This window comes from Ambystoma mexicanum, chromosome 7q (assembly GCF_040938575.1).
Source record: "Ambystoma mexicanum isolate Mex_15411 chromosome 7q, UKY_AmexF1_1, whole genome shotgun sequence".
Classification (NCBI taxonomy): Eukaryota; Metazoa; Chordata; class Amphibia; order Caudata; family Ambystomatidae; genus Ambystoma; species Ambystoma mexicanum.
The window spans coordinates 497,935,028-497,962,800 of record NC_090941.1 but is presented as its reverse complement, the minus strand read 5'-3'; the positions used below and the strand labels follow the sequence as shown (position 1 = coordinate 497,962,800).

Below are 27,773 nucleotides of genomic sequence, written 5' to 3'. Positions count from 1 at the left end.
GTTGGGGGATATCACGTCTCTTACCGCAATTCTAATCACTTAATAAGGGTGATTGAAATTATGATTACAAATGCCCAATTTTATATTTGATTCTGTGTCCAATTTTAAGATTTGAAACTGTTTATGTATTATTATGGAAATCTTAGTGTGAGATATGTATTGTGCTTTCTTTTAATGATTTGTGTCTGGTTTATGATTGGGAAAGGTTTTCATTTAAAACCAAAACACAATAATAAAAATAAATAAATAAATGCTATGTGAACATTGAACCCATTGCACTACCTGTTAGTACCTTATTATTAATCCAAAACACATTTGTATTAGGAAACACTCCATACAGTAATACATTAATGACTTCTATCTGTTCATAGTTAATATTTGGCCCTTAGTTATGTTAGCCTGTTTACACTTTTGATATTAATTGTGTAAATAAAAGTTGCAATTGTTGCAATCACAAAAAACAACATAAAATGCTACATATGAAGCAAGAGAAGTGTATAGTTTACCCTATTTTCCTTTGCACTAGAGCCTCCTAAAGATTCTGGCGGGTCGTCAGTTACAGCATATATTGTTGAAATGGCACACAGCAAAAATGGTAAGATAACTTGAAAGCTTTGATTTTTACATATCTGTTTTAATTAACTTTTTTTGACGTTTTATAAATACCCTTGATGTTTTTAGCTACTGTTCGTGATAGAGCACTTTTGGGTTCCTTGTAACCTCGCCATAGTTGTACGATGATGCATTGTACACACATGTTGATGTTGCCTTACAAAATACTGTGAAAGATTCAAAGATATCACACGTTGGTAACCTATCCCACACACAATATTGACAAAATAAAAGTAATGTTGTATATGTTGTTTTGTGTATTCTACTAACTTCTGTTTTGTGCATATACCTGGTGTGATTCCAATAATGTACTGATATAGTGTACACAGGATAAGACGAAAATGTCGAATGCAATTACTGCGAAACTGAAAATTGAGGTTTTTTCCGCTGAGTTTTTTTGCACTTTTTCAGACAAATATAGATGGTAAGTGCGGTATGGGTATTAATTGGGAATGGGAGATATGCGGGGCAGGAGCTGCGGGGTGTCTCCCTTGAATTAATTTGTGTGAACATTTGCAAAAATTAGAAAAAACCCTGAAATATTCGGGATTTGCAGTGTTGGGTTCGAAATTTTCAGATAGATCCATGTATACTATCAACAGCCATCAAATATTTCCTCTTTTGTCTGGCACCGCTGCTTTTGATTCTGAAACTACTGATTTCTCTAGCGGAGGCTGTACTTTTTGTACTTCTTTGGAGAAAAGTAAAAATGTAAATATCATGAGTTATGACATGTCCCGGCACTGGTTTATGTAATTGATGGATGCACCAACCTGGCTCCATCTTTAATGTCTCTCACACTTATATTAACTACTTCCAAATTTGTTTGGATATTTTAAATAACCCCATCCCCTTTCCTCTTTCCCTTATACTGACAGAATTCAAGCACAATACCCACTAATATTTAATTTAAACAAAAGCCAATCACATATTCTATGTAAGGCACACCTCATGCTCATTGCTCCCTCGCACATGCTCCCGGCCCCAGTTGCCAGTCCTTTTCTCTGCACGGTTCAGACTGGAGCAGTAGTGGTGCCTTTGCGCTGCAAATTTGGTCTATTTATCTTTTCCTCCTATATCTATGTTCTAAAGTTCATGGTTTAGCCACTGTGGCTCATGTGGCAGGGCTTTACAGGCATGTACAGCCTTTGTACGGACTGATTAGGTCTTGACTATCACAATATCTGCTAAACTTCTGACACTTTCATTTATGACCATGTAATTTATGACCATGTAATTTAGGCTTTCCCATTGGGAATACGTTTTCCACCATAATCCTCTGTGGGACCTCGTAGAAGTGAAAAGAGCAAAGGAAGGTAAGTACTGCATCACCACTTTTTCCACCTGTACTTTGCCTCAGAGACAAGTTTATTGCATGTCACCAGTCCCAGAGGGGCTTGGAGTGCCCCTGTGAACGTGTGTCACTGCACATATATGCAGAAGTCAAGGATTGTTTTCAGCCTGAATTATACATTTCAAATGGATTGTGTCCTCCCACATATTCCTCATTTTATGATATCTTCGTTTCCAGCTTCAGCTGCTTCAGAAAAAATGTTCTTCTTGGCAGAGGGTGCTGTGTGTCAAGATTGTCGACCCAATGTCTCTCGAGGGCCTTGATCTTGGTTGACGTCATCGTCGAGTACATATACCACGCACAGCACCCGTAGGCTTCAGTTCTATTTTTCTGCGATTGCCTCGAAGGATTACGACACGCTTCAGTTTTCCACTAAAATGTTTCGAGATGGCCTCATCTTCGACTCCTACTACTCTGAGGATGGACTTCAAAAGGTGCCTAAAATTCGGAGCCAGAATGTCCATCATGGACCCGCATAAAATATGCATCTGGTGCCTGGGCGTCGTGCACGAAATCGCCAACTGTCGATCCTGTTAGTCAATGAAAGGTAAGGCCTTAAAAGAGCAAAAAGTGAAACTGTCAGTGGGTAGGATTGTCTCCAAATCCCCGTCACTCCTTTCGAAATGTGGGTCCTCCCACGAGTCGAGAGATTCATCTCCTCACAAAAAAAGGTTGAAAAAACGATCCCCCTTCAAGGGGACACTCCTCTTCGTCATCCAAAAAATCTAAGAGAAGGCATAAATCACCCTCTTCTTCTTCTCCTTCTTCCTCAGATAACTCTCGGGAAAGGAGCGAATAATCCTCCTCCAAAGATTAGTGGGACCTCCTTAAGAAAGAAAATGTTTAAAATCTTCGGGGAACAGGTCCCGTCCTCCTCGAAACATAAGAAAACCTGCCAGGCTACAGTCGATGGCGAACATAAGGCCAAGGAAAAACCCTGTGCGCCTTCGAGCCCGGGTCATAAGCCTAAGACTTCTCGAGAGTCTTTGAGTACTCGACAAGACGATAAATCGTCGAAGAAACCGTCAAGTCTAGGGTCGAGTCCCTCGAAGCACAAGTCAAAGGACAAATAGTTGATACCATCGACGCCACAGACATTGACACCATCGACGCCAATGCAAAATAAATCAATGCCGGCTGTGCATTCATTGATGGATTTGCTTAAAAAAAGTCAAGAAAAAGAAAAGATTTTAAACCTTTACCTAAAAAGGATTTTTTCAGATCCTTATCCTTAATATATGAGGACTATGAAACTTCAGATGAAACCCCTCCATTTGATCTTCACTTAGATACCCCCAGTATTCATAAAAATACTAATGTCCATGAATGCTTTATTTCAAAAGAGACCAGGGTCTGGGAGCTACATGACACCCTACACACAGCTAGTGGGATAGACACCTCTCCAGAGCTGTAGTAAATAAATCTCCCAAAACAAATTCAGGCCATCCAGTAGCGACGCTGGCTACCTATCAAAACATCCGACTCAGGAAAGTCTGGTAGTGCAAGCAGCTACATCCGCCTTTAAGCAAGCTGCGTATCCAGCCATACCCCCTGATAGGGATGGTGAACGCTTTGACTCATGGGCAAAGAAAGTCTTTTCTACTAGCAGCATGGCTTTAAAGTATGCTAACTCTACATGTGCTCTTGCAAAATTCACTTTCACCCTGGGACTGTGCCGCTATGGCGGCTGATCATATCCCTGAAGGTGTTGAAAGAGACAGCTTCTTTAACCTGATAAGGGATGGCAAGGAGGCCATGTGTGAGTCTTTGCAATCGGGTCTGGACACTGCTGACAGCATCAGCAGGGCCATGGCGGCAAGCACTGTCATACGCAGATTTGTGTGGTTGAGGAAGTCAGGGTTTGCACCTGATGTACAATCTAGGCTCCTTAACATGCCCTTTGACGGCTCCCATTTATTTGGTAATAAGGTTGACGAAAGCCTTGAAAAGCTGCAGACCTCAAAGGCGGTAGCTGAGTCCCTAAGTGCCACCATCAGGCAGCCACAATCTTTTCACCCCAGCGGATCATCTTGAAGGGGTAGGTCTTTTTGCTACTACTCCTCAGTTGGAAGAGCGAGAGGACAGGCTGGTCAAAGAGGACAAAGAAGATGAAGAATATTCCCTTGTGGTGGTTGAGGGAGAGGTGCAAAACCCACACAATCATCGGCATCTTTACCTTCAGCCTCTACTTCAGCCACCTCAAAACCTCTCTGACGTCTTGACTCACTACACTCCGGAGGAAGACAGACTGTCACAACATCTGAAAGAATGGCGAGGTAAAACTTCGGATGCATGGGCACTGGAAACAATAGCCCAGGGTTACTGCCTCCCTTTCATACAGAGACCTCGGGATCGTCCTGGTCTCGGGAGGATAGTTCAGGGGCAATGCTCTCTCATTGGAAGCAAGTCGATGCAGAGCAACACAGGTTCGATCCCCGGGTCTGTGATTAGAAGCCCTGGGTATTAAGCATGTAATAAATAATCAATGAATCTCCCGGGAAGCCATTCGCTAAATGTTCCAGATCCATTCATGTTGCAGGAAATGTTGACCCTGCTAGAGAAAGGTGCTATAGAACCAGTACCTTTGATGGAGAGGAATAAAGGATGGTATTCTCCCTATTTCCTAATCCCCAAGAAGGACGGAGGGCTGAGACCTATCTTGGACTTGAGAGACTTGAACAAGTTCCTCACGAAGGACAAGTTCAAGATGGCGACGCTTTCTCAGATCCTTCAGGCCCTCCAGGCCCTCCAGCTCCAGGATTGGATCGTAAAGTTGGACCTTCAGAATGCTTGCTTTCATGTGTCAATCCATCACAAGCACAGGAAGTACCGGAGGTTCGCCGTTGGCAGTTCTCGCTATCAGTTTTGAGTTCTGCCATTCGGGCTGACATACGCCCAAGGGTTTTCACCAAGTTAATGGCGGTGGTGGCAGCGAGTCTCAGGAGAAAGGGGATCCACGTCTACCCCTACCTAGACGATTGGCTGATCAGGGCATGTTTACCCGAACAGGCCCAGGAACATCTCAGCATAACCTGCCACTCTCTCCACAGACTCTGCTTTTCCCTCAATTACAAGAAGTCCCACATGATGCCATCTCAGAGACTCCAGTTCCTTGGAGTGGTGCTGGATTCATCCTTGGGAAAAGCCTTGCAACCCGAGGTGAGGGCTCAGGACATTTTGCAGATGGTCACCAAGTTTCAGAGTACCCCGTGTCTTCCAGCCTTCCACTTTTTGAGGTTGCTCGGCCTCATGTCATCCTGCATTTCCCTGCTGCCAGAGGCTCATCTGCGAATGACATCCCGTCAATAGGCCCTCAGATCTCAGTGGTCCCAATTTTAAGGCAGGATGTCAGACCTTCTTCAGGTTCCAGGCAGAGTAGCACAAGATCTCCTGTGGTGGGCCTGTGAGGACAACATCCCGAAGGGAGAACCTTTTTGGCAAACATGGCCGGAGATAACAGTAGTTACGGACGCCTCACTCATGGGGTGTGGAGCCCATGCCAGTGATCTGACAATCAGCGGTCATTGGTCTCCATCGGAGTCCAAACTAATCATTAACCTTTTGGTGCTAAGGGCCATCAGAGTAGTGCTGAAGGCCTTTCTGCCCTCTATACAGGGAAAGAATGTCCTGATAATGATGGACAACATTGTGGCCATGTACTACCTCAACAAGAGAGGAGTAGGGTCACTACAACTGTGCAGACGGGCAATACAGCTCTGGTTCTGGGCAATTGAAGAAGGAATCTCCCTATCAGCAGTTCACCTAGCCGGGGCGGACGCTCTGAGCAGGTAAAGCAGTTTCCCACGAGTGGGAACTAGCTCAGGAAGTCCTTCAAGAAATGTTCACCCTTTGGATCTGTTCGCGACCAGTGTCAACCGAAATTCCCAACTGTTCTGCTCCAGGGAATTTCCCCCAAGAGGAGCTCTAAGAGATGTGTTTGTAGTGGACTGGGAGTTTCCACTTCTGGACGCATTTCCTTCAATCCCTGTCGTTCCTCACATGATCAGGAGGCTGAGAAAGTTTGGGAAATCCATTATCGTAATTGCCCCGGATTGGGCCAGGAGGACGTGGTACCTGGACCTTCCGGACATGTCCATCTGCCTTCCAATACGTCTTCAACAAAGAGAGGACCTTCTCCAGCCAGAGGTCAAGACACTCAGCATTCACGGATGGTTTATGAGAGGCTGGGATACTTGGAGTGGGACTTCCCGGATGACATAATGGAGATTTTGCTTTCGGCCAGAAGGCCAGCAACAAAATCCTTATACTGCTGCCTTTGGAACAAGTTCTGCAGCTGGTGTAGGGAGAAAGATGTGGGCCCTTTTTGATGCGATATACCTATGGTGATATCGTTTGTGCTGCATTTGGCAAATCTGGGACTCCAGATTGGAACAATTGAGTCTTATCTAGCAGCATTGTCCATATTCAAGCGCACCTCGAAGGAGGCACCCTACTTCAAAATACCCTTAATAACTCAATTTCTTAAAGGACTCACAAATGTGTTTCCTCCTACACCTTTCCAAATCCCTACTTGGGACCTTAATTTGGTTTTACATTTTCTGACGTGTGCTCCTTTCCAGCCATTCCATTCCTGCCCTTTAACGTTGCTAACTTACAAAACTATTTTGTTAGTAGTGATAACATCAGCCCGCAGGGTGAGTGAGTTGCAGGCCTTATCCTGTAAACCTCCATTTACCACCTTTTACAAGGATAAGGTTGTCCTTGAGGTCAAACCCTCTTTTCCACCTAAGATTGTATCAGTTTACCATTTAGCATAGAAAATTGTGCTTCCAGCCTTCTATACTCAACCTCATCTTGGCAAGGAATAAGGAAAGAGTTCATAGACTTGATCCAAGGAGAGCTCTAAGCTTTTATGTTTCAAGAATGGCAAATTTACGACATCACGACCAACTAGGTCTGTCAGTTACCAAACAAACTATATACAGATGGATCCTACTAGCTATTTCGGAGTGCTACAGGCTAGCTGTGAAAGATCCCCCAGAAGGCTTAAGGGCTCATTCCACTTGGAGCATGGCAACTTCCTCTGGCCTTCAGAGTGGAGTTCCTATAAAGGATATCTGCGTGGCAGCTACCTGGTCCAACATCCACAAGTTTACAAAACATTATTGTTCAGACACCTCTAACAATGAGGGAAGATTTGGGAAGGCTATGCTCCACTCCTGACAAACAATAACTCTCAAATTCGTACTCCCTCCTCCAAAAGAACTTAATACTGCTTTGGGAGTTTATCATAAGATGAAGAAAACGTGGGAGGACACAATTCATTCGAAGAACAAGTTACTTACCCCTGGTAACGGTCTTTCGACTGGATGTTCCTCCCACGTATTCCTCATCGCCCTCCCAACCTACCCCACTGTAGAATTTCTGAGCTTTAGACTGTATGCTCTTTTAAGGTCTGATAAATGAAAGGGGCTTGTCAATGGTTGTAATTCTGTATATGGGTGGCGAAAAAACAGTCAACGGGCAATGCGTGTGGTATATGTACTCGACGATGACGTCAACCGAGATGGAGACCCTCGACGGACATCGGGTCGACCATCTCGACACACAGCGCCCTCTGCCGAGAAGAATTCTTTTCCGAAGCAGCTGAAGCTGGAAACGAAGATATCAGAAGATGAGGAATATGTGGGAGGAACATCCAGTCGAAAGAACGTTACCAGGGGTAAGTAACTTGTTCTTCTCTCCCTAAAGGTAGTCTCAGAACTTCTATGTCGCTGACCAATTTAAGGTTAGAAACTCAAAGCTTGCATACCAAGCAATTCTTCTCTTCCAGAAAAAGACTATTGCTGTCATAGGCCAGTGGTCTCAAAATTCTTTGCTGCTGTTGATGCTGGACATCCACATATACCTAATCAGGCAACCTGGGATTAGCACACTCCAACTCTGGTGCTTCCATGATCGTCTGCACATGGGTCTGAAGATCTTGTAAAGGCAACAGTCCCTTATTTTTCCAGTCAGTTCACTGGCGTTTGTAGACGATGAAAAGTGATCCTGTGAAATTGTGTTTTTTTCTTCTGGGCAGTGGGATACCCCACAGTTAAGTAGGTAAGTGATTTGGTAATCTTAGTCATTTTTGGCACATAGTGTCCGTTAAATCCATAGAAACCTTAGGAAACTTACCATCTGCTTCAGAGTTATCAATCTTGCCCATGTTTTCCAAGCTTCCACTTTGGTGTTGGCCACTGCAGTTCCTTCTTATGAGATAATATATCTGGTGCAAGTCACACTGTTATGACAGAATTGAAATATTTCTAAAAATACTTTCAATCCTTGACATTTCAATCTGTCAAGGACCTTGAGCAATCTGTGTGTTTCTCGGGTTCTTTAGAACACAATAACATCTTCTAGTGATACAAGTACTGTGGCAGGTCAGAAGGAGTCGGACACAACACAGCCATTTTTAAGGGTGCATAGCTAAGCAGCCATTAAGTAGGATGCTTCTCTTGTAGCTCCTGCTGATCCGATATCCTGCCCTGTAACACTGGCCCCAGTGTGGGTTGATCCCGGTCAGCTCTCCAACATATGTATAAAGATTGCTGGAGCAATTGTGTGCGAGCATTGCAGAATACGGACATGCAGAAGATCAGACCCAGCCAGCTGCAGTGAAAACAAAATGGCAGTTGCGAGACAACAACCGGCGTACGCAGTGGAGCACTGCAGTATAGGGAGGTGGCAGAGCAATAAGTAAGATCCCGGTGGCCGGCCGCATCCTGCCTTTGGTCCGGGGTGTGTACCAGCTTGTTGGACTGAAAGTCGGAGTTGAGCGGAGCAGCCACCGTGGAACGAGCAGCTGCATTGCGCTGCAGTGGGCGTAAGAGACCTGGAGCCGGGAGCAGAATGAAAAGAGAATCACCGACCGCCGGTGGACTACCATTGGTGCCGTGCACAGAGCGGTAGGTTGGGTGAAGGCGGCGGCGGCCCCGAGGGCATGCTACCTTGGGCATGGCAGCGGGGGAGTGAATAATTACAAAAACAAAATTAAAAGAGAGAGGAAAAAAAAAAGAACGTGTTTGGCGGGCCCCGGGACAACACCCGGCCACCCACCACAAGGCACTTCACCCTGCGATACGCGGGCATGTAAACAAGCAAACACCCATGAAACTACTCAACAAAGTGCATCACACAGCAAAGTGTAATCCAGCATCCATAATGGCACGGCCCAGATGCGAGGGATAGGAATAAGACGCATGCTGTGACATGAAAACACACTCCAACAACTAATAAATAAAAGCAGATTGGAGCATGTCATGTAACAGCACCATGCAGAACAATATGCCCCAACAAGCAAGAGGGAGCCGCATTTGGGAGCCGGCTACCCCTGCAAAACGAAAGGCCCAGCTAGTTACATAAGCCTGCAGCAGTGTGTGAGGGCACACAAATATATACGACTGAGTGAGGCATGAGATAATGAGATAACATCCGCAGGTAACACCCAAAAACAACAGCAGCAAAAGCGGTTCCACAGCTAGCCTCCAATAGGCACGTGTGGACCCCAAAGGGGAAGACCGGAACCGATATATACACACGTGAGATCACCGGCGAATGCCAACTGGCCTTGGGCATGCCACACCACAACAGGCAGCAGTAGGGGTACAACACTAGTGTGTGCAAGTGACTACCTTTTGCAATGACAGGCTGACGCTTCCATCGCGGCAAATATCAATAGTGTCACCCATTGGCGGAGCACTTTGGAGGTATTGGATGGACAGTGTTGTTGCCGGATAAAATAAACAGCCTCCACCTGACACCAGCTGGCGACCAGCAGAACAAACTAGAAGCAGGTGTGGAATTAAAGGCAGATGGAAGAACCGGCACCAAGGGAACCATCCATGGCGTCCAAGTCCCAAAAAAACTAGTCTAAGCAACCCACATTGGACACTTTCACTAAACCCACGAACATTGCGGATAACACTATGCTAGTGACTCCATCTCCACCAGGAGAGCAGATTCAGCCGAAGGGGGACCAAATGGTCCTGGACGCCATAGCTGCTTTGAAGATTGCATTAGAATCTAAAAGAGACACCATCAGTTTAGACGAGATCTTCCTAAGGCAAGATGTTTGGTCACTCGCAGAACACACAGGTACTCTGGAAACAGAAGTTGGAGTGAATGCAACCGGCCTAAAGGACACCTCAAGGGAAGTAACAATTCTGTAGCAGCAATAGCGGAATCTTGAAGGCAGAATTGAAGATGCGGAAGGGTGGGCCAGGCACAATAACGTAAGAATCATCGGACTCCCGGAAGGGAACGAAGGTGGGAACCCCACTAACTTTATAGAAAACATGCTGCTACAAGAAATTGTCCCGGGCTCCCTTACGCAGGGCTTCACAGTAGAAAGGGCGCACAGGTCCCTGATAAGGAAACTGCCACCAGGGGCCCTGCCACGGCCCATTATAGCCTGGATTTTAAATTATAAAGACAGAGAGAAGATCCCAGAACACTTCCATAAAGGCGGCACGATACAGCGAGGATCCGCCAGCATCACCGCATATCCGGACTGCACTTTGCAGGTTCAAAAACAGAGGATGCATTTCAAATCGGTTAAGAGGCGGCTTCGGGTAGCGAACTTCAAGTACATGCTGCTGTATTCAGCCAGGCTGAAAGTGATAAAGCAAAGGCAGAGCCATTTTCTTTGACACTCCAGAGAAAGCACACAAATGGACGTATACAGATGATGTGTACCGGGAATATTTAAGAGGGGGGGTTGAGAGACTACTTAAGGAACAATATGGGAAGTGTAAAGTCAGCAGGCACTCTGTGGGAAGCCTTCAAGGTAGAGATTAGAGGGATGACGATAGCTAAAACAAATGGAATGCAAGACATTATTGAAAGGGACCTACGTAAAGCAGAAACCAGCATAGAAGCCATAAATAGCTCGGGTGACATGACCAGCGAGCAGGCCCTAGAAGCTGCCCGCCTGCAGCAACAATGCTAGAGACACTGCAAGAGATTGGGCGACCTGAGCTATAGGAAATACATAGAGTGCCAACATGCAGAACGGGACAAGCTGGGATGGAGGTTCAGAGAGATATGATACGAGCGGTTGCAGGGAAAAACTGAGAGGTTTGCATGACTCAGGAAAGTATAAACAAGTGCTTCTATGATTATTATAAGGAGCTGTATACAGAGACAGCAGTAACACAATCGTCAGAAATTGACAACACACTTGCGCAAATAGATCTCCCCAAGCTAGATGCAGAAGCAGCGGACAAACTGGAGGCTCCCATAACCTTGGAGGAACTAGAGGCCACAATAAGAGTGTTGCCGATGGGTAAAGCCCCAGGAACAGATGGATTGCCCAGTGAATTCTATAAGGAATTCATAGCAGACGTGGCGCCCCAGTTACAAGCCATGCTTAATGAAACGCTTGACACAGGCATATTATAGATGTCGCTGAGAGAATCCATTATTGTCCCATTGCTGACACTAATTGTGTCAGCAATGGGACATGAAGCCTGACACTAATTGTGGATCCAACAGACCCCTGTCGTATGCACAATCAAGACGGTAAAATACTTATGGCCCTAATGGCCAATACGCTTATGCTGGCTATAGCTAAACTTATACACCCGGACTAGTCAGGGTACGTCCCAGACGGAAACATCATGTGTAACCTGAGGAGACTACACCATGCCATAGATGTGTGACTATACCAAGCTAATACACACAAATATACTGTGGCCTCACTTGACGCGGTCAAAGCATTTGACTCTGTCCAGTGGCCCTGGCTGCTAGCGGTGTTTCCGAGGTTTGCCATGGGGCCAACATACATAAAGTCGGTATGGCTGCTGTACAGCAGTCCAATGGCAAGAGTCAAGACAGATACCTACATTTCGGAGCAATGCCCGCTGGGAAAAGGCACCAGACAAGGCTGTCCATGGTCCCCCATGCTATTTATCCTAGCCCTAGAACCGTTAGCGGTGTACCTCCGTAAGGAATATAAAGACACAGGCATAGCAATACATGGCAATAGTAACTTGATCTCACTGTATGCAGATGATATGCTGCTATACTTGCAACATCCAGAAACCAATTTACAAAATATCCTAGATGTGTTTGAGCGATACCCAGATTTATCTGGCATCACGATCAACGCACATATGTCTTGCCTGTTCCCCTTAGCAGGGTACAGGACATATTCCCCAAACACATTACCTGCACTACTGATTAAGTGGGGGGAGACCACTTTCCAATACTTGGGAGTGGATATTTTCCATGACCCCAAGACAGAATACTCACAGAACACTCTGAAAGCGATAGACACAATTGAAAAGTCCATGACTTTCTGGGCCAAATTGACACTCTCACTGATGGGAAGGGCTGATCTGCTGAAGATGGTGGTGCTCCCGAGACTTCTCAATTTTTTCAGCAATATCCCATACAATATTCCCAAGGGCTTTTTTAACAGATATGTCGTCGCTTTTTATGGCACGGTTCAAGGTGCCGTATAACGCTAACGAAATTACAGAGGCCGCACGAACTGGGAGGTATAAAAGTGCCCAATTTTGAAGCGTACTTTGTGGCGTGCCAACTGCAATTCGTCACAAACTGGCTATCGGATGAGCAGACCCAAGACATCTTGTTGCTACAGCTATCATGCACCCCATTCTTCTTGAAGGAGGCAATTTGGACCAGGCCACCGCGTCCTCCAGAAACCCATGTTGCTGCTGACGCTGGGCAGGACGATATGGCACAGGGTTTGTGGCCTTCTGGAGAGGAAATCACCCTATTCCCCCACAGGTCCCATTGGTCGCAGTAAAGGAGGATGTGCCACAATTTCAACTAAATGTAAGGAAGTACTGGGAACCTATGGGGGTAGCGACAGTAGGAGACTTACTACGGGAAGGCAAACCAATGGACTTCAGAACACTCACTTCAGAAATAGGCATACACGAAGGACAACACATAATACATGCTTCACTGCTCACCAGACTAAAACAGAAATGGCCAAGAACGGTTGGGGTACTACAGGAAGATGCTACAATAGAAACACTTTATTATATTTTGGAAGACGGGCACACAGTGGGCCTCATTACGAGTATGGCGGTAAGGCAACAACGGCGCCGGTATCGCTACTGGCACCATTGTTACCATACCACCATACTACGAGTTCTGCTCGAGGGTGCCCTTGCAGCCACCTGGTCTGACCAGGTGGTCTGACCAGGTGGCCGTGCCGGCACACGCGAGTAGAAATTGATGGTAATACCGGTACCATTATTAACGGTACCGGTGCTACCACCCTCTCCATTCCCATTGAGCCCTATGGGGCCGAATGGGGAGTCCCATATTACCGGCACCCACGAATGGGCAATTACCAGGTCCGCCAAACTTGGCATGACCCGGTAATTGCCCATTCGCGGGTGCCGGAATAAAATGGATACCGGTGGCAGCCGTGCCTGTAGTACAGGCGCGGCTACCGCCAGCCTCATAACAAGGCCCAGTGTCTAGAATATATGAGTTAGAAATGTCACAGCCAGAAGATATGATAGGGCAGACCAAACACAGCTGGGAAGCAGACCTACTGGAGTAACTGACAGATCCTGCGTGGGGTAGAGTATTAGCTTATCACAAAAAAGTGTCCAGAAACGCAAAACAGAAACAGTTGATTCAGTTGTACGTCACTCATTGGGCATATCGAACCCGAAGAAGATAGCCAAATTCAGCAAGGCAACGGAACAGGCCTGCACAAAATGTGGGCTGATTATTGCAGACCTGGTACATATGTTCTGGGCATGCACGAAGATCCAAAAGTACTGGGAAGAGATAGCCCAGGTCTTAGCTAGGGCAGGTATAACGCTGGACACAATTTCCCCCACAGCCTGTATGCTAGGCATGATTGTGCGTTCGGAGCAAGCAAGCCACGTCAGCAAGTTTAAAGACTTGGCATACATCCTGGTGAAACATAGAATAGCAATGGGGTGGAAAGCACACAAGAGTCCAGAGGTGTGCCTATGGTGGAGTGATCTTCAAATATGGATGAGGGCAACAACCTCATTGTGGCAAGAAATGGCCCGTCAGGGCCATGGTGAACAAAACATAGACCTAGGGGGTCATTACGACCCTGGAGGTAGCCATGCTGCTATTTGCGGCATGGCTACCCCCATTCCGGGTACCGGGTCCGGGTTTCTGGAATGGGGAAATACTGGGCCATTCCGACCTTGGAGAGCCCGGTATTTCCCCATTCCAGGATCCCATCCCCATTCCCATTTGAGCCCCCGTAGGGCTCAATGGGAATGGGGAGCATGCTATCAACGGGCCCGTTAATGAGGGGCCTGTTGTTAGCATGCTGGTCTCCTCGTGGGACCCACTAAGGACGCCTGGTAAAACCAGGCGTCCTTAGGGGGTCCCGCGAGGAGACCTCGTAATGAGGCGGTAAGGGGATAACGGGGCCGGCTCTACCGACCCCGTTAACCCCCTACCACCAGGGTCATAATGCCCCCCCTAGAGTCAAGGAAGCATGTAGTGCAGGAATTGATGGCCTCGACGCACAGCGATGTTCAGGAGTAATGATAGCCCTACCACAGTCTGCAACCTGATGCCAATGTATATACCTAATTCAGTTAAATGTGTTTTGTTTGAACAATGTATGTGGAACAAGCGGGCATGGGGGTGGGGCAGTTGGGGGGGCACTGGGTGGGGGGGACACACACACAATCAGATCTACAATGTCATGCAATGTATATGAGCCTGTAAGTTACACTGTTTTAAAAATCAATAAAAATGCTTTTTTTTAAAAAAATACTTTGAAGCATACTTCATGGCATGCCAACTGCAATTCGTCACAAACTAGCTGTCAGATGAGCAGACCCAAGACACGTTGTTGCTGCAGCCATTATGCACTCCATTCTTTTTGATGGAGGTGATATGGACTGTAGCGCTGCGTGTCCCGAGACCCCTGTTGCTGCTGATGCTGGGCAGGACAATATGGCAAAGGGCTTGTTGCTTTATGGATAAAGAATCACCCCACCCCACCAACCCCCCAAGGTCCCATCGGTGACACCGAAAGGTGAAGGATCCACAACTGAGACTAAATCTGAGGAAGTATTGGGAACCCGTGGGTGTGGTGACAGTGGGTGACCTACTACGCGAGGGCAAACCGATGGACTTCAGTGCACTCAACTCTGAAATGGGCCTACATGACAGACAACACATAATACATGTTGCACTCCTCCACAAACTGAAGCAGAAATGGCTGGGCATAGATGGGGATCTACAGGAAGATGATATAATAGAAACTGTTTGACATTTCGGAGGGTGGGCACAAGGTGTCGAGAATATATGAGCTATTAATGACACGGTGGGGTGATATGCTTGAGCAGACCAGGCGCAGCTGGGAATCAGACCTGCAAGAGCAGTTAACCGATGCAGCCTGGGGTAGATCCTTAGCTTATCATAAAAACGTGACCAGAAACGCTAAGCTCCAGTTGATTCAGTTGTACATAACCCATAAAGCGTGTCTAACCCTGAAAAAGATCGCCAAATTTAGCAAGGAAATTAATGCAGACCTGGTACACAATTTCTGGGCTTGTACGAAGATCAGACAATACTGGGAAGAGATCGCCCAAGCCTTAGCCAAGGCAGGTATACGTTAGACACAGATTCTCCCAAAGCCCATATGCTTGGAATGTTTGCGTGTCCGAAACAGACAAGACATGTTAGTAAGTCTTGTTGGTCCTTTGTTCTCTCTTTTTTTTCTGCTTCCTATTTTTGTTTTGTCTCTATCTTTCAGTCCGTGCCTTTGTACCTGAGGGCCAATAGTGCGCATAGCAAATGTAATGTAATGTAATGTAATGTAATGAAAGATCTCGCATACATCCTGGCGAAATGTAGGATAGCAATGGGTTAGAAAGCGCACAAGGGTCTGGAAGTGTGCTTGTGGTGGAGAACCTTAAAAAAATGGACGATGGCAGAAACCTCAGTGTGGCAAGAGGCGGCCTACCGTGGCCAAGGTGAACAAAACATAGATTTAGATTCCTGGAAGCATATGGTGCAGGAATTAATGGCCTTGGTACACATTGATACCCAAAAAGGAATAAATGCCCTCTCACAAGCGACGGACTAATGTTAATGTATATACTCAGTACAGTCAGATGTAATGTGGCAGAACAATGTATGTGGAATAGGCTGGGTTGTGGGAGGGGGGAATTAAGGGAGTGGTGTTAACAGACACAGTCGGCTGAACATTGACATGCAAAGTATATGAGTCTGTAAGTTACACTGTTGTTAATAAATTGATAAAAATGTTTTATTTTTAAAGTCATTTTCAAGTGCTTTATTTTAAAAATAGAAGGATGTTGAAACCAAACATTTTCTCAGTCCTAACCTAACCCTATCTGACCCTACTGCTAATAACACTAACATCAGCCCAAAAGAATCTTTCTTCTGGTGGCTCACCTTTGCTTTTTTGTCTTGCAGCTTCTTCCAGGGTTTTCTGGTTTCACACAATTCTGTAATATGTAAATGTCTCTTGTATCACAAAACTATTCCTTATGATGATATTCTCTAATACTGACATTTCTTTTTCATGAGATTCTGTAGCTCTTCCAAACTGTTGGTGGGTCATATTTTCCTAATCAAATGACCCTTAATATTGTCCTCTTGAAAATAGTATTTTAAACACTTTCCTTTTGCTTTTCCTCTGACTTATTAGTTTGAAATGTTCCCCACCTCTGAGATGGCTTTTCCAAGTTCCTTCTTCCTTGGTGTACTTCAGTTTGTACTCCTAACTCAGAATAAGTTTCACAACTTTTCTTAAAGAGGCCTCCCCACGCTTTAACAATTGTCTCTCTTGAGATGACTTCTTGGGGTTTTCTTTCTCTTGCCCACGATTGTTGTTTCCACATTCTTAACATTTCACAACCTTTTTCCTGCTTTAGGCTTTTGAATATCTCCTCAGATAGCTGTTTCTGCTCACTCGTTATTCCGTTAATGTATCACAATCATTGTCTCTTTGCTTAATTATTCCTCCTCCGGGTGGCTGAACTCTCCTCCAGCACACTTCTGTACCTGCATTAGCTTCAGGTGATTTTGCGGTAGTTGGCTCATGCTCGGGTTATTCAATTTCCTCCCTTTGCTGTTTGCTTCTCAGTTTCTCTGTTGCTTTGGTCTCTGCTTCTTTGTAGTTTGCCGCATTCCCTGAACTATGGCGGTGGAAGCTTTCCTCCCTTCCTATCATCCAGGTCTTGACATAGTTAGTAGGGCTCAAGGCTCACCATGGCTCCTCCATGGTAACGCCACCTCTTAGGATGGTTCCTCCGACTTCGTCCTGACAATGCTAGGGAGACTCAATCAAATAAACGTGTTTTCTAAAGCTATCATTGCCCCTATGTGAAGAACAGAGCTCTCCCTGGGTTCACAAACTAGCGCTATGGAGCAGTGTTGCGCTGCCTGACTAACAGGGACATGATATGATATGGTATTTGTAACGCACCTATACACAAGTGTTTCAAGGCGCGACGTGGCAAGGAAGGGGAACAGAGAGAGGACAGAGACAACTATCTTATTAGGCCAAGTGACATTGAGATTGCGCAAGTGCAGGGGAGGGGGGATGGGAAAGGGGAGGGGGCAGTGCTGTACATGGGATCAAAACAATAACAAGAAGTGCGACCAGCAGGTGGCAGTTGCATGGGTAAGTGCACACAGCAGTTGTCCAAATGGCAGGTAGGGGGACTGTAGGGTTACAGATGCAGTCCCAAGTGCAAAGGTTGCCAGGAGGCAGTGCAGGTGTGCAACTGGGCGGGCAGGGACTTGGCCCCGAAATCAGAGAGTAGCCAGGTGACCAGTGCAGTATCAGACAGGAAATCAGCAGGGGAGAGGACGAGAGAAGGCAGAGTGACTTTTGGCCCCCATCTCTTGGCCCTCTCCCCACGCCTGTCCTTTCGGTCAGGAATCTGGGTGTAAACATCTCCGCTTCCCTGGCCATGGATGAGCAGGTTGCAGCGGTCTGAAAGACTGGCCATTTTAAGCTTTGTGTCTCTGGAAGGTCCTCCCGTTCATTCCCACAGCATGTCAGGCCCCGGTGGTCCCAGCTCTGGTTTTGAGTGTATTGGATTATTGTAATTCGCTGTACCTGGCGCAGCCTCGTTATTTGATCAAACGGCTACAACTACTCCAGAATGCTTCTCCCAGATCTATTCTTTGCGCCCCTTTTGGAGCACATATGTCTCCACTTCTGAGGCAACTGCATTGACTTTCCGTTCCAGATCAGATCGTGTTCAAGTCGATGTGCATTGTACATCAGGCTTTCTATAGCATTGCAGCAGAACATTTGCAAGCTAAATTTGTGCACTATGTGCCTAATCGTTCTTTCCGATCCCAGTCGGCTTTTCTTGTAGTGGTCCCTCAGTTCAGGCTATCTCGATCAGGGGGCCGACCCTTTTCGGTTACAGCTGCTAAAGCACGGATCAACCTTCCTCTTGCTTTACGGGGGACCGCTGACCACTTCGCCTTTCGTCGGCTACCGAAAACGATACTATTTTAGAATCTGACATATCATTAAAATCTCCTTCATGCTACCAGCACCATGATGCCTTTGGGTGTATGCGCGCTCAATACATTTTGTTAATATAACATAACAGAAGCAAAGAGGAAGGTCTTGAGGTACTTCGGGAACCAGAGATGGCTCTCCTCAAGTTTCAGAGAGGCAGGGAGGCTGTTCCAGAGGGAGGCCCCAGCCGAATAAAGAGATCTAGCACCAACTTGCTGCTTGGAGAAGCGACTGACCCTGAGGGAGTTGAAGGTGGAGGAGCAAAGAGCTCGATTAGGAAGGTATTTACGAAGAGAGAGTTGGAGGTATTGAGGACCCAGGCCCAGAAAATCTTGTGGACAATGCAGACGGTCTTGAACTTAATCCTTGGAGCCACTGGGAGCCAATGCAGAGATTTCAGTGCTGGAGAGATACAATCCCTGGGCTTGAGGCCAAGGACAAGTCTTGCAGTCCTGTTCTAGATGAGTTGCAGAGGGCGGAGAGTAGAAGCAGGCAGATATAGAAGGAGGCTGTTGCAGTAGTCCAGCCTAGATAGAACCAGAGCTATAGAGACAGTGAGCTTCTGGGGGAAGGAGAGGAAAGGAAGAATACCTCTGAGGAGGTGCAGTTGGTAGTTTGTCTTCTTAGAGACGTCAGAGATGTGAGGAGACCAGGAGAGTGTGAAGTTGAAGATGACCCTGTGTAACGCTCACCTGGTATCCACGGGGATGTCACTCAGCCTGTTCTGACCTCTTACGACCTCAAACGCTTCCCTGGAGTCTACTCGACTTGAGACTGGGCCTTGTTTTCTTCGAAAGTGTGCTCTCCGTCCTGCTTTCAGCGCAGGGGCGCGTTGATTGATGCAGGCTCGTTGCTGCCTAGTTACTTCACTGGCAAGAGTCCGACAGGTAGGTATAATGAGTCTTTTGAACAGTTCTCTAACTTCGTTCCTTTCCTTCCTTAGATGATGGCCGGCGTCCAGGGATGGCGACGTGCTGCTGAGATGAGTAGCGCTGAAGGTGAGAGAGAGAGACGCGATGCGCAATCCGACCCTTTCGTATTTGTATTCAACTGAGTTATTTTTCGGTGTCTTTTAGGTGCCGCGACGTTTTCAGCGTGGATGCCGGTTATGAAGAAGAAATGCTGTGAGTAAGCGCGGTATGCGGCGCCTCTAGATGTTTCCACGCTAACCTGGAGTGTCTTTTCCTTCTTGCAGATGGATGAGAAGTTCCGGAGACAGAGTTCCCCCAGAGCGGCTGGGATTCAGGTAAGCGTTTGAAGCTCGTACAGTCTTTAAAAAATAAGCGAAGATTTGCTGAATGCTTACTAATGCCTTTTTTCTGTTCTTTTCCCTTTTCCTTAGGAAGCGGCGTGCCAGGGTTTGCGAATGACACCGCCGAAGATGCCCGCAGAACAGAAGGAGCGATGAATGATGGGCAGAAGCGCCGCAAGGTAAGGCTGTTCCTAACAGTGTTCTTGTTCTTGCTGGAGCTGAGCGCAGAAGAAAGATGCAGGCCTACTGGAGACTGATCCGAACACGATGAGTGTCACGCTCCAGGTGCAGAAAACACAAAGGATGTTTCTCAGCATGGGCGTGGCTTAAATAGTCTCTGGGTATCCCAGATGTCTCTGGGCTGAACCACACCCAAAAGACTAGACTGCACATGCAGTTCTGGGAACCGAAATATGTGGGGGCATCCATCTTGTCCCCATCAATGCACTACAAGTCCAATCCCCAATGTTATCCTATGGGAGTGAGTGAGTCTGGTGCCACAAGCGCCAAGTCTGACTCCAAATGGGTCTTTGGAGGGATGGAGAGGCCCTTGAGGGCCATGTAGGTGATTGTGGCCTGGCTCCAGCCTGACATCTTGGAGGGCTGGGAACATGAGGGGCAGGAATCATGACACCCTGAGGTTCTTAGCCTCACAGGTGGGAGCAGGAAGAGGGCCATGGGAGGCCGGCCAGAGAGTGACAGGAAAGGAGGGTGCAGGTGTGCCGATGAGGAGAATCTCCATCTTACTGGCATTAACGCAAAGATCGTTGGCGGCACATCGCTCCTGGATAGCAGACAGTCAGAGTGAGAGAAGGAGAAGACGTGGCAGAGGGGAGCCTGAAAACAAGCGGAGTGTCATCCGCATAGCACTGAAAGTTGGAGCAGAGAGCAGCAATGCGGTGGGCGAAAGGTGCCAGGTATTAGTTGAACACCCAGGGAGAGAGGTTAGACCCCTGGGGAATACCACAGATAGAGAGTGAGATGGAGGAAAGGAAGGACCCAAGTTGGACCTGAGAGGGTCGATCAGATAGGAACGAGGTCAGCCAGGCCAGGGCCTGATCATTGATACCCAGGTTATCACGGAGATGATTGAGCAGGATGGCATGGTTGACCGTGTCTAAGGCAGAAGAGAGATCGAGTAAGATGAGGGCAGAGGGGAGATTAGAATCAAGATTAGAGAGCAGGCCTTCACGGATGTTCAGGAGAGCAGTTTCCGTGCTTCTGGCTGCTCTGAAGCCAGACTGATGGTCATGGAGACAACCAACAGATTCAGTGTGAAGATTAAGCTGGTAGATGGCCAGCTTTTCCACGCGTTTGCCCAAGAAAGAAGTGATGGAGAACGAGCGACAGTTAGCCGGGCAGGAGGGGTCGGCTGAGGGTTTCTTGAGATGATAGTGCACAAGAGAGTGCTTCAGGGGGGAAGGGAAGGCTCCAGTGGCGAAGGAGTGGTTGCAGAAGTCAGCCAGGACAGGAGCAAGGGTGTCAATGTGGTTCTTGATGGTTTTGGAAAGAACCTGTTTTGACAAGACTTTCATAGATCGGACGTGTCTAGAAACTGCATCAGGGGAGAATGGAGGAAAGGAAGAGAAAGAGGGAGGAGAGGTGGCCAGAAGGGGGCCGAAGGTAGAGGATAGAGTAGAGAGAGGAGAAGGAGAGGACGAGAGGGTGGACAGGATGTCCTGGGTGTTAGAGATGAATGAGAAGCCAGGGACGTGCAGAGGGCCTGGGAGGGCACAGGAGAGGTAGAGACTGCAGCAGGATTGGCCAGCTCCTTGCCACTTTTAAAGAGTTCGGCCGAGTTGTTAGATGCCACAGAGACGCAGGCTTCGATGTGGGCTCTCTTCTTAGTGTGGACAGAGAGCAGGTATTGCCTTTGGAGCAGGTGGCAGGCCAGTTTGTCAGAAGATGCACAAGAAGCTAGCCATTTCCTCTTAGCCATGCTGCACTTGCGTTTAAGGGTGACGAGGTCGGTGTCATACCAGAAGAGGCACTTGGCTTCGGGCTTAAAGCGGATCTTCATGACAGGTGCAAGAACATCAAGAGTATCAGAGATAGAAGAGTGGAGCATGGAAAGGGCTGTGTCAGGATGTGAGTCAGCCAGTGGAGGAGGAGGGGGAGAGAAAGTGTTGGCGAAAGCCTCAATTGACACACCCTTAATGGGTTGGATGACCGAGAAAGGTAGGTGGCAGTGGTGGAGTTGGCTTGGCCTGAGGGGTAGAGCGGGAGAGATGGGAGGTAAGGAGAACATTATCACTCCAGGAGAGAGGGGTGGTGAGGGAGATAGAGAGCGGGAGGTCTGAGGAGATCATAACATCCAGAGTGTGCCCTAAAGAGTGAGTCGGGCCAGAGGGGCGAATAGAAAGAGAGAAAGAGTCGCAGAGGTTGCGAAAGAGTCCAGAGGAGGGACAGGAAGCATCCAGGTGGATGTTAGTCTCCAAGAAGGAGGAGTTGAGTGGTCGAGGCCAGGAGGGTGGAGGAGAGGTCCGCCCACTCAGAGAGGAAGGAGGTGGTCGATAGATAGTAGCCACGGTAAGAGAGTGGCCAAGAGAGAAAGAGAGCCTGCAGACAAGGCATTCGAAAGAGGAGTAGGCCTGCATTGGAATGGCAGAGGCAGGAATCCACTCCTGGAAGATCAAGGCTACACCCCCTCCGGAACAGTTGGATCTGGGCATGCAGAGGATCTTGTAGCCATCAGGGAGGAGAGTGTCAACGTTTCTGACAGAGCTGGCCGTGAACCATGTCTCGGTGAGACCGAGGACATTGAGATCAAGTTCTTCCAGGAGGCGACAGATGTCAGAGGAGTGTTTGACAGCTGAGCGAGAGTTGTGAGTGGCAATATGGAGAAGGTTGCCAACCTTGAAAAACTTCCTGAGAGGGGTACAAATCAGAGGTACACCCTGCAGAGATGTAGAAGGAGCCCGAGGGTGGGGGGGGGGGGGGTAGAGGAAGGAGGAGAGGGCATGGTAGCCAAGGAGGAGGCAGAGAGGGGAGGCAAGGAAGTTGAAGAACTGAGAGAAGGGACAGCAGGAGAAGAAAGGAAATTGATGAGGCGTGGGAAGAACCTATCAAAGAGGAGGAGGTTGGCCTGAGGGCCTTAGATCAAGACGGTGCCATTCAGGTAAACATTAATGATGAACTTAGAGGAGTGGAAGAGGACCAGGAGGGCCTCCCACCGGGTGCCACAATTAATGGGAGAAGAAGAGAAAGGAGAGAGCAGAGACCATATGAAGAGTCCATAGGTCTGGCGAGGGAACGACAAAGAGGATGAGAGTGAGGGTCTGTCTGGAGGAAGATTGGTATAGGTGTCAGCGATAGGGAGGCCTGGGTTGGAGACCAGGATATCCTTTTGGAACTTCTTCCTACCAGACTTAGTGAGGAGAGCAGGATAGTCGATATAGAAGCAGTTTGAAAAGATAGGAGAAACAGATAGCACCATAGAGTAGGTGGGGTAAAAGGGCAGAGGAAGAGGGGTGGAGGGGAAAGGTGGGGGGAGAGACAATAGGGGAAGACATAAGGAGTGGGGCAAGCAGACGAGACGGAAAGGGGCAAGACAATAGTGGACGATTTACTAAGTAGACAAGAGCTCAGATGGAAGAGCAGGCAGAAAACAAGGCAGTCCGGTAAGCAAATTAGGTTACCAGGGTATCGGCAACAGAGCCGTCATTAAAAGTAAAGAGCCTAGATGGAGCACAGCAGAACCCAGAACAATATACAAAAGAACAAAGCAGTCGACAAATGTAAACCTAGAAGAAGGAAGAATGCAGCAGAACATAAAGCAATACAATGCAAAACAGGGCAGTAAGTGAGGAAGAGCAAAGGGGGTGCGTGGGTGCGTGGGTGCAGGAGGCTGGAGAAGGGGGGCACGAAGCGCACGCAATAGGCAGTTGCGAGGGATCACATGGCTAAAGGCACGCAGGTGTGAGCATGAGCGAGGATAGAGAGGGCACTAGAGCTCACACGATCGCGGGATTGCGAAGGACCACGCAGGTAAGGGAGGCGAAGCGTGAGCAATGCTAGGATGGAGGTGGCGATGGCACGCATGTAGCAAGCAGGATGGGTACACGATCAGGGAATGCGAGGGGCAACGCAGGGAAGGGCAAGCCTCTGGTGCTTGGCCGAGGGGGCTATCACATTACATTACATTACAAGGTATTTATATAGCGCACTATAGACCCTCAGGCATGAAGGCGCGGACAACAGAAAAAGAAAGAACCAAATAAAGTCCCCTAGTGCCATAGAAATACCAGAGCCGATATGGGTGGTCACGGCACGGGGTGACTTGGTTGGCCAATTTAAAGGGCCTGCCAACCAATGGGAGCGCAGTGGGATGGAGGGAGGGGTGAGCGGGGACACAGACATTGCAGCGCGAGAATAAAACTTTTACAAATGAACAATTTACTGTGCCACGGAGCACCTGCCTTCACCCCAGCTCCGGAGAAGTTGGCGTTGCCTGATGATGGTGGGGATGGCCTGTGAGGACAGAGCGAGTAAAAACATGTTGGTGCATGCTTACCTGCTCTCTGGGGAGTGGTTCGGGTCCTGGGTCCTCCTGCTCCAAACAGGAATTGCCCTTTTCTTTGTCTGCCCTTCGTTTCGGACGCCCGGGTGCGAGACGCCCTTGATCTAAGAGTTAAGAGCAGAACGTAAGAGGCAGGGAAAAGAAGGTGGGTGGTGCTTAGGACAGGTGACCTAGATCCACTTGCACCTGCTCCCCATTTGTAAGGAAAAGTGGCTGGAGTGCTGCTTAAGTAGGGAAAAAGAGCGCAACCAGGAAGGCACTAGGTGGGCAGGGCTTAGGCCAGGTGACCTAGATCCACTTGCACCTGCTTTCCCTCCGCTAAACTCAACCTTGTTGTCTTAGCCGACATCCAACTAGGTATAGGCTTCTTCATGCATCTGCACACACCATTAATCCTTTTTTAATTTTTTTATTGTGCATTTGGTTAATACAAAAACCTTCAGTACAGTTAAATATTATTAAGATAATAATAAAAATAACAATACTAAAACACATTTAATCACATTTCATCATTAAAAAGGTTGCATGAGATATTAATAAAACAACGTTTTACAGATACATGTCACAGATGAAAAGACTAATAACCACAGTAGCGAGCGTGAGACTGAGTCGAATGCCTTAGTGTAATCGATAAAGCAGAGATATAATCTTCTGTTAGGACGTCGAGCAACCTCAGCCATAAGGTAGTGCAGGACACATATATTGTGAGATGTACTATGTCCCTTCTAAAACCGGCTGATATTTTTTAGGAGGCCCTTCTCCTCGACCCGTCTATTCAATTTTGTTAGCATGAGTGAAGAAAATATTTTGGCGCTCCAGTCCATCATGGCTAGTAACCTGTAGTTGCAGGGGTCGGCTCTGTCCCCGTTTTTGAACACACGGACAAGAATGGACTCGCTCCAGCTCACAGGAATCCTGCCACTGGTCATAATCCGGAGGTATAGTTGTTATAAAATACCTGCCCAGAAATTCGGATTTGCCTTGATGACATTTGCTATAGAATCAGGGCCTGTGGCCAATTACATTTTCCTCATAAGGGAAGGTTTTCACCCTGTCTCTACCAAGTTACTATCAAAGTAGAGTTCTGCTATTGCAGAGGCCCATTTACCCTCAGAGATAGAGGTGAGTTCCTGGGGGGGTGTTATCCACAAGAAATGTCCTATATGAGGCCCAAAATGTTTTGTTATCATTGCCCCTCGGAAGTCTGAACATACAGTTCCAATTGGCATTATTAATTGAGTGGCTGTGCTTTCTTAGCTAATTCTTGTATTGGGTTGCAAGTAAAGTAAGTTGGGCAGTACTATCGCTACTTGATAGACAAGTATTTTCATTAACAGAAGCTCTTGCTTTGCGGTATAACTTTTTACATTGATGGACTATGATATCAAACAGACCAATATTGCTATCTGCGGCTTTGTTTTTATTAAGATTTAAATGCAGCAACCCTGCTGTGGTCTCCATAGTGGAGCCCATGTCCCTATTGTTCAAATTCAACCAGTTCTCCAACATTAAGTGGTCAGTGTGAATTAATTGATTTACTATTTTCACATTGCAGTCGGACCATATGATCCGGTTTCCTTGTGTATTGACTGCAATGCTCATTAGATTTTGTTTACATTTCCGAGGGTGAACTAAGCCATGCAGACGCACACCCGCACACAAATGCACTACACCAGCATGCAAAGACATGTTCTTTGAGAAATTCCCCACACTCATGAGATCGCCTCAAATGGGCATGATACTCAGAGGTGTCATCCAAGACATGCTCTCTGCAGCCCCCATGCAGCCTCCTGTCTTGTACCAGTGCAAGCCCAGGTCCTGCGCTACCCCAGGTGCCAATTGCCGTGGCGGCCCTGCCCCTGGCTCACCCATTACCACGGCGCAACTGCCTTCAGCACCCCCCATCACTACACCAGCAGGACACAGCGTGGGACACAGACGACGATGAGGAGGATCAAGACACCTCCACCTCAGCTAGGGCCTTCCATGAAAGGCTGGCGGGAGTGGCAGAGTACTATGGGTCCTGCAGCCGCAGATAGAGCAACCAGAGGCGGGGGTATTGGCTGAGGTACTTACCATCTGGGCAACCACCAAAACGGGTATCCTGTTGCTAAAGGATGTGGATTCCCTGGCAAAGAAGGGCTGGATAAAACCCCACTCTACACAGTGTGAGAAACCTGAGGGCTTTCTCACTTATGAACCCTATGTATTCTTTTTTCAGGTGGCCAGGGAACAGCCATCACCTTTGGAACCAGACCCTGGGGGATCACCTGAACAGGGGGTCCTTGGGGACAGTTGGAGGAATGCCCTCGGGAGGGATGCGTATCCCCCTCTTTCTGCCAAAACCCCTACCTGACACTTCCTCCACCTTTATAGGTTGTTATGAATCCTGTCCTGTTTCCCCCTCCCCAATTCCAACAGCTACTCGCATTAAAGGGAGGCATAGGAGAAGAAATGTATCCCCATCCGACATCCCTACAGTCACTATGGGACATTATCATCTAAAACCCATTCACCTACAACCACACATCTGCCCCCTTCACCGTGAAACACTTAAACTTACAGAAGTTTCCCTCTAAAATTAGGGAAAACTACAACTCCCATACTTTCTTCCCATTGGGAATGCAGTGTGGACCAGAGAAGCTGAAGAGCAGAGGAGAGTTCTGAAAGAACCCTGCAGAGTCTGGAAGGGAGCTGAGGGACAAGACGCTGATCCTGTGTTGTTGAAGGGCTGCAGCAGGGCTGAGGAGCTGTGCCTTCCAAAAGCCACAGAGGGCAGATCATATCCTGCTGATTCTGTCCACAGAAGTTCTCGTTTCCTCTGGGTATATGAAGGGAAGCCCGGGTAGCTGAGGTGCAGGTGGGAAGACCCTGACCTCAACCCAGAAAGCTCCAGAGAAGTTGCTCACCAGAGCCGCGCTAACCAGGTGAGTCTCAGGGCAAGAGAGAGAAAATCCCGGTGAGCGTGTGTGTGTTTGGAGCGGGAACCTGAGCATGGAATTTGAGAAAGGAAGCTGGAAATAAAACGGCCAATGAAAGGCATTATGGGACTTGAAGTTATTTTTTTAAATGAAGTGAAATTGGACTGTAAAATAAAGTAACAAAAGTGGTCAGGCAGAGAATGAAAGTACGCCCATTCGAAAGACTTTGTGCACTGTGAAAGGGGTCCGATCCTGAACGAGGAAGACCCAGAAATCATGTTTGAAAGAGGTCCCAGCCCGAACGAGGGAGACCCAGAAATTGTGTTTAAAAAGAGACATTCTTTTATTAAAGCCAAGACTGAAGAAAGCCTGAGAAGATTGTGCGAACCTTTGAATATTGTCAAATATTTGAACAGTGTAAAAGTGGATTAAAGAATAAAGCCAGGGGAAGGGAACCCTGAGAAAGTAAAGTGAAACGGTTTGGGCCCGAAAGAGGGGAACCAAAGAAGGAAATTGAAAGTGAGAGCCTGCGTCCGGTTGAGGGGGCCTATGGAGACTTAAAATGCCTTTTCCTTTAGAACTTTCGTGTTTGTGCTGAAGAGCTTGGA

The 27,773-nt window shown here is 47.5% G+C and overlaps 1 protein-coding gene across 5 annotated transcripts in view; it reads left to right on the top strand.

Annotated features, from left to right (window-relative positions):
* Positions 1 to 27,773, top strand: part of FNDC3A (fibronectin type III domain containing 3A) — a 3,436,199-nt gene that overhangs the window by 2,222,287 nt on the left and 1,186,139 nt on the right. For all 5 annotated transcript variants that reach the window (XM_069639023.1, XM_069639022.1, XM_069639027.1 and 2 more), the window contains one exon: positions 527 to 595. In XM_069639023.1, the coding sequence (XP_069495124.1) occupies positions 527 to 595 (69 nt within the window). The remainder of the gene's footprint in view (positions 1 to 526; positions 596 to 27,773) is intronic.